The 6,982-nt window shown below is 52.2% G+C and overlaps 1 protein-coding gene across 1 annotated transcript; it reads left to right on the top strand.

The window, feature by feature from the left end:
* Positions 1 to 508: 508 nt before the first annotated feature.
* Positions 509 to 4,971, top strand: LOC139000607 (melanoma antigen preferentially expressed in tumors-like). Its single transcript, XM_070402753.1, has 4 exons — positions 509 to 531; positions 1,982 to 2,314; positions 2,701 to 3,306; positions 4,416 to 4,971. The coding sequence occupies exons 1-4, from the start codon at positions 509 to 511 to the stop codon at positions 4,969 to 4,971; spliced, it is 1,518 nt and encodes a 505-aa protein (XP_070258854.1).
* The last annotated feature ends 2,011 nt before the right edge of the window (positions 4,972 to 6,982 follow it).

Genomic DNA, 6,982 nt, shown 5'->3' on the forward strand with positions numbered 1-6,982 from the left:
ATTTAATTTTCTCAAGCCAGTTTGCTGAGCTGGTCTGGTTCTTCTGGGAGGAAATGCCCTTTACGTCCACAGAGGGAGGGTGACAGAATCTCCTGCCTATACTCCCCTTCAGCTTGGGTTTAAGGGGTCCACCCAGTTTCCTCCTTCACCGCTAGCCTTTTAAGTTCTCAAGTGTATGCAGTCAGAGTCTTTGAGTTTCCCAAATGTTCACCTTGTCCTGGGTAATTCCCTTGGTCCCATTACAAACGTGCAGCCCCTCCCCTCTCCTGATCAGCCCCTAGACGTGATTTTGGCCGGACCTCCTCTGGGGAAGGCTTGCTCCTCAAAATCTGGAAGACCAACTGTCCCTCTGTTCCTGTTGGAATGGGCACGGGATTTGCAATTGTAGGTAACATCAAGTCTCAGGGACTGTTTGGTCCTCAATACTGTTGCATTGAAATTCTTTCTCTCTTGAGATGATACCACTGTCTCCCTAAAGGTGTGTTAACGGGAACATTAGGGAATTTTGATGTGGCACCAACACCCCCATCAAGTCTACTTCCAGTTTGGTTTCCTTTTCTTTTCCTTTCATGCATGGACCTGGGATTCAGCTGGAGGTGTGGAGAGTACAAAACCCCATCAGGGTTAAATGCCTGGAGATCCAGGACTAAGGTTCTGCTCTCAGGTGGAAGTAGCCATTTCAGCTAGGACCTCAAAAGGAAGGTGTGGTCAGACGAGGTATAATGGCTTCCGAGGAGGCCGAGGTGGGAACAGAGGCTAGAGCATGAGAGTCAATGCCCAGGTCTGAGCACAGGGCTCCCTTCACCACGCCCCTCTGGTGAGTCAGGAGCCTAAGGTGGTCCACAAGGACCTGCAGGCCAAGAACCCAGAGATTTGTCCTTTCTTCCTTACAAATGAGCAGACTTTGCCTTTGCCTCTGGGTGCAGGTTTGCCTTAATGCAAAACGTTTTGATTTCTGTTTTGATGTTTGCCATGCATAGAGGTTCACAGGGCAAGTTTCCCCTGTGTCTGAAAGTCGAGTGTTTCTAAGGAGCCTATTGTAGGCCAACGTGGCAAAATCCTTTTTGTAGTTTTTAGCGACCGGGCTGTGCGTGTGAAAACAGGTCTTAATTGAAAGTCTTTCATAACAGCCAATTGATGTTTAGAAAGAGTGGAAGGGGGTGGGGGGAGGGAGAGAGAGAGAAACATTGATGTGAGAAACATCCATCAGCTGGCTCCTGCCCACCCCCTAACGGGGGTTAGGAATGGAGCCCTCAAGAGACCTTTGGGGGCACGGGAGGATGCTCACCGCACTGAGCAACACTGACCAGGGCTTGCAGTCTCTTATTGAGAGGAGCCTTACTTGTGACATGTGAGCCCTCTGTTGTCATGGATAAAGTGGTCATTCTAATATTCATAGAAGGGGCACACAATAAAATGTACATGTTGGAATTAATGGTTATTTTTCTCACCTGCAGCTCCCCCATGCTTTAGAAAACGTTTGTGCTGCTTTTAGGATTCCTCATTTAAAAGGTGTCAAAGGCCTCAGTGGTACCCATTGTGTGGGTGTTCCTTAATCTTCCCCATCTATTTTATTTCCTGGAACTTAGCAAGAGGCAGTCCTGGGCCACGGGCTGCTCCCTACTCCAGGTGTTTTCAGCCCTTCAGTGATCCTCAGAAACGTTTTCCCTGGAAAGGTTGGGATCATCTCTCTGGTTTCCCAGGACTCACTGCACAGCAGAATTCCAGCTAGCCAGTGGGTAGATGTGGGAGGGGTCCAGTGGTCATCTCACCCCTCCTTGGTGCCTGGTTCTTGTCCTGCCAGTGTCAGAGGAGAGGCAGGGCTGAGTGGCTTTGCGGCCCCTAAGCAGAAAACGGGGTTGTGGTAAATTGGGGGCGCTCCAGTTGTTGCCGGAGCAGTGCCTTTGGCCCTCAGCTGGTCCCTCTGAAGGGAGAAAGACCGGGGTTGCTCATGCTCAGCCTGACAAGATGCCTTGCTCCCGGCTGTCTCCCAGGATCTCTTTCATAGCAGCTTCATGGGGATGAGCCTTCCGGCTCCACGCAGACTCCTGGAATTGGCATGTCAGAGCCTGCTGAGGGATGAAGCCTCGGCCATCGCTGCTCTGGAGTGGCTTCCTGTGGAGCTCTTCCCACCTCTGTTCATGGCAGCCTTCGCTGGGAAGCACAGCAAAGTCCTGAAGGCCATGGTGCAGGCTTGGCCCTTCCCCTGCCTCCCTCTGGGGGCCCTGATGAACCATCGGCAGCCTCACCAGGATATCTTGCAGGCTGTGCTGGAGGGACTCGATGCCCTGCTTGCCCAGGAGACTCGACCCAGGTACAGGGGATCCAGTAGCCTGGGAGCACCCTGGGGATCTGAGCAGTTACAGCTGGGATCCGGGTGTGTGCAGGGCCAAAGGGAGAGCTGAGGGAGGCCTTGGAGCCACTGCTGGGGTCATTCTGGGAACAGGCTTCGGATAGATAGGGCTGATGAAGATGCCGAGGGTGACCCAAGGGACACGAGCCCACTCCTTCCTGGTGGCACCTAAAGGTACCAGGAATGGGGACCATGAAGGACCCCAGTAGCACCAGGAGCAGCTGATTCCTGGGCCATGGAGTCAAAGTCCAGTCAGGTGTCTGGCCCAGCTGCCCAGATTCCTAGACTCATGGTCTTATTCCTTGTTATCTTAATGCACCCCAGCAGATCTCCTATTTTCTCCACAGGAGATGGATACTGCAGGTGCTTAATTTACAGAAGAGAGTTCATCAGGAGTTCTGGATCGTGTGGGCCGGAACCAGAGCCCATGTGTGCTCACTGCTGGAGCCTGAGGCCCCACAGCCCAGGAGGAAGAGGGGGAAAGTGCACAGCTTAACGGCCAGGCCAAATTCACCCTTGGCCCCCGTGGAGGTGTTAGTAGACCTTTGCCTCAAGAAAGGTGTCCTTGATGAGTCCCTCAGCTACCTGATTAAGAAAGTCAGCGAGAGGAGAGGTTTGCTGCACCTTTGCTGTAAGAAGCTGAAGGTGTTTGCGATGTCAAAGCAAAACATTAACATCCTGGATATGGTGCAGCTGGACTCTGTCCAGGATTTGGAGGTAAACTGTACCTGGAAGCTGTCCACTCTGAGGAAGTTCGCTCCTTACCTGGGCCAGATGGGCAATCTGCGCCGGTTCCTGCTCTCCCACGTCTTTACGTCTTCTCACACCACCTTGGAGCAGGAGGAGCAGTGTGTCAGCCTGGTCTCCTCTCAGTTCCTCAGCCTGCCCCACCTCCAGGAGCTCTATTTGGACGATGTCTCCATCCTCAAAGGCCGCCTGGACGAGATCCTCAGGTGAGGGGTGGCGAGGTTTCCCTGCCGACCAGAGCGAGTCCCTTTCCATTTCAGCGCACAGTGACGGGCTCTCCCGTGTGCCGTCCCTCAGCAGTGCTAGAGTGCCTGAGCCACTAGGCGGTCCACACAGTCAGTGTCTTGTTCACTGCTCTGTCTCCTTGCATGTTGTGTCATAACCCCCCAGACAAAGGTAGGACGTATGCACTAGGACAGAGGCTAGTAAAGAGACTCCTTGCTAGGAATTGGCGTAATGGAGGCTTCGGGACAGGGGATGGTAGCTTTGGGAATCCTTCTGAGTGGTGTCTAAGGGAAGATGATGCAATAGAAACAAGTGAGGATTGCAATGACTAGGGGAAAGCCAATCAAAGGTGCGGTTTCAGGGGTTAAGTTCCGCACTTAGAGATTTGGCCATGGCAGCCTTTCACTCCAAACCTGCCTCAATCACCTGTCTGCCAAGGGTTGCCATAGGCTCTCGCAAACAGAATGCCTGGTAAATGCAGGATTCTGGAGGGAGGCATTACGAGATGGGATAGGTGGTTTGTGGACAATGCAGTGATCTAAGTTCCTGGAGGGTGGCGGCCCTCGCTGGATGTTGCCTGACTGTGCCCAGGTTAGCCCTTTCTGCACATCTGCCAGAGGCCTCATTGGGCTAAGAGATGATGGTGACAGGGGTCTAGGCTGTGGCTGGAAGGAAGCCCGAGTTGCAGGCATTTCGGGACATGTCTCCAATACTAAAATGCACTGGTTGCCTCCTGCTTCAGACCCTGGGCCAGGCTCCTTTCTGAGCTCCTCCCATCTTTACCTCCCATCTTTATGTTCACAACACCTGTGTGTTTGGGCTGGGGGTGTATGATGAGTAAATGGAGTGTGTGAGGTTTCATCCAGTTGGATCCGTCACGGAGCAGATAACAGATGGAGAAAGATTCCACTCAAATTTGCTCTGACGTGAATGTCCCTTTTCACTGTGCAACATGCTGGGTTTGATCATCATCTGGAACACTGTAGGCTTCGGTGACATGGGCCTCTTCACCCTGAAGGCCTGGATCATCCTCACCTGCCTCTGCCCACCAGGTCCATCCCCCACATGTAACTGCTCTGTGTCTCCCCAGGTGCCTGAAGACCCCCTTGGAGACCCTGTCCATCACTAACTGCCTGCTTTTCGAAAGAGACTTGAGACATCTCTCCCAGCACCTGAATGTCAGCCAGCTCAAAAGCCTGAGTTTCAGTGGGCTCAACCTGACCAATATCAGTTCTGGGTCACTCCAATTTCTGTTAGAGAGAGCCTCCCCCACTCTCCAGGACCTGGACTTGGATGAGTGTGGGATCATGGACCCCCAGTTCCTGGACATCCTGCCTGCCCTGAGCCACTGCTCTCAGCTCATGACCCTCAGTTTCTGTGAAAACCCCATCTCTATGACCGTCCTGGAGGACCTGCCTCGCCACATCGTCGGGCTGAGCAAGCTGTATTGCGTGATTTATGCGGCCCCCCTGGAGAGTTACGAGGAAAGGAGCGGCACCATCAACCTGGGCCGACTTGCCCAGATGCATGCCGTGCTGAAGCAGATGCTGCAGCAGTTGGGGCGGCCCGGCATGGTCTGGCTCTGTGCTTACCCCTGTCCTCACTGTGGCTGTAGAACCTTCCATGACCCAACTCCCATTCTGTGATCCTGTTGCTTGAGTGTCTAGCTGGGTGCCCATCTGGGCACTTGGGCACTGAAGCCCAGACATAAGTGTACCATACAGGAACACAGCAGCCAGTTTCAGACAACTACTCGGGGTTGGGGGGGAAATGCTGGCAGGGGACTCGATGGTTTCTTTGGGGAGATTTGTCCTAAGGAGTTTGAAATATGCACCTGAATCTCTCATGGGGAGGGATTGAGGCTTGGGTGGTAGATGCGGGGATTACCTTTGCTTGAAGGGTTGTGAATAATTGTCAGTAATAAAGAGAACTGGATGTTAACCGTCTGGTGTCCTCTATGACATGTTAACCTGATTCTCCCACCTGCAGTTACTGGACAAGTAAGAAGGCATGAGCATCGTGATGGGCAGACACTAGGCTGGTGGAGGTTGGGTCAAGGAGATCACATCACCATTTATCCTTTCTGGTTTGGTGGTTCTTTCTGGTGCACCGGTACCTACTCACTCACCTCTGTGACTGTTCAGTGGGTCAGCGCACACAAGGGCCATCCACAGGGACTGGAACAAGTGGCTTCCAGTGAGCACCACTGAGGTACAACTGCTCTGGGGCCGTCACGGGGAGCTAGTCCAGGCCCTGGACTCAAACACTCCTCCCCACTGGGAGCCTCCATCGCTGGCCTGTGGCCCCTCCATGGCCGGGATTCCCTGTGCAAAAGTCAGGCCCCCAGTGCTGAAAGGGACATCAGCCTGCCAGGGAGCCAGAGCCACGGCCTCACATGTCCATGCCTGTCATTCACTGCATCCAGCCCCTTCTTGAATTCAAGTTCTTGTGGCCTGTAAACACATTTACATTCTTTTCAGCAAAATACTAAGCTGGCATAAACCTCTGCTTTGTTCTGTGTCCCGTCCTAAGAATAAGACATCCTTTTGTGGAGGATGGTCTATTGTTAGAAGACTTTCCCCTCGTGATCCTCCTTCCCATCAATCAAGGAGGTGGTAAAGCAACGCTGAGCCAGTGACAGGCCCCGGGTCTGAAGAGTGGACAACCCAAGCCAGTTCCCAGAGAGCACTTAAGTGGACACAGTTGAAGGTCACACCGGGGAGATGGGGGTATGGAGGGCCACCCTGAGGGGCAATACAACCAAGTGAAAGGGAGATGTCCCAGTGTGCTCTTGGATCCCATAGTCAATGGACAGTTAGCTGCCCAGCAAGGAACAGGCTCCCTGCCCACTTGCCACTGCATTCTGGCCCTCTGCTGTCTCAGTTCTCTCACTGAGTGGCCTGCCAGAGGAGCACCTAGGGAGAAGGCCACACATCCAGGCCCAGGAACAGGGCTCCATTTGCCTGTATGTCTCCCTAAATGTAAGGAAGTCAGTCCTGCTTTTTCCCCTTCTACTGCCTCTCATTCAGTGCCAGCCACTCATGTGCTTGCTGCTCTCTGCTGGGTGTCAGCAGCAGCTTAGCTTGTCACATACAGCAACTGGCACTTTGTTCTCTTTTTATTGCCATTCCTTTCTTTTTCTTCTACCTTCTAGTCTTCCAGCTTGGGCGCATCAGCGCAGGAGCTCATTTTTCCATTTCTTAAGTACATTTCTTCTTTTTATTTATATATTTTTATATTTTTTTTGCTAAAAGTATTACAAATGGTATTACCTAAGTGTCTTTTCCACCCCCCCCCCAGGCCCTTGACAATCCCCTGCCCTCCCTTGCTCCCAGTGTCTTATGTCCATTAGTTATGCTTATATGCATGCATATAAGTCCTTTGGTTGATCTCTTACTCCCCTCCCTCCTGACCCCAAACCTCCCTGGCCTTCCCGCTGCAATATGACAATCAGTTTGAGGCAGCTCTCCCTCTGTATCTATTATTGTTCAAAAGTTTGTAATGATCTTTATTATCCATGATTGAGTGAGATCATGTGGTATTTTTCCTTTATTGACTGGCTTGTTTCATTAGCATAATGCTCTCCAGTTCCATCCTTGCCCTTTCAAATGGTAAGAATTCCTTCTTTTTTACAGCAGCATAGTATTCCATCATGTA

The sequence above is a fragment of the Myotis yumanensis genome, unplaced genomic scaffold (assembly GCF_028538775.1).
Source record: "Myotis yumanensis isolate MYYU_CA2020_CCGP unplaced genomic scaffold, mMyoYum1.0.hap1 SCAF_24, whole genome shotgun sequence".
NCBI lineage: Eukaryota > Metazoa > Chordata > Mammalia > Chiroptera > Vespertilionidae > Myotis > Myotis yumanensis.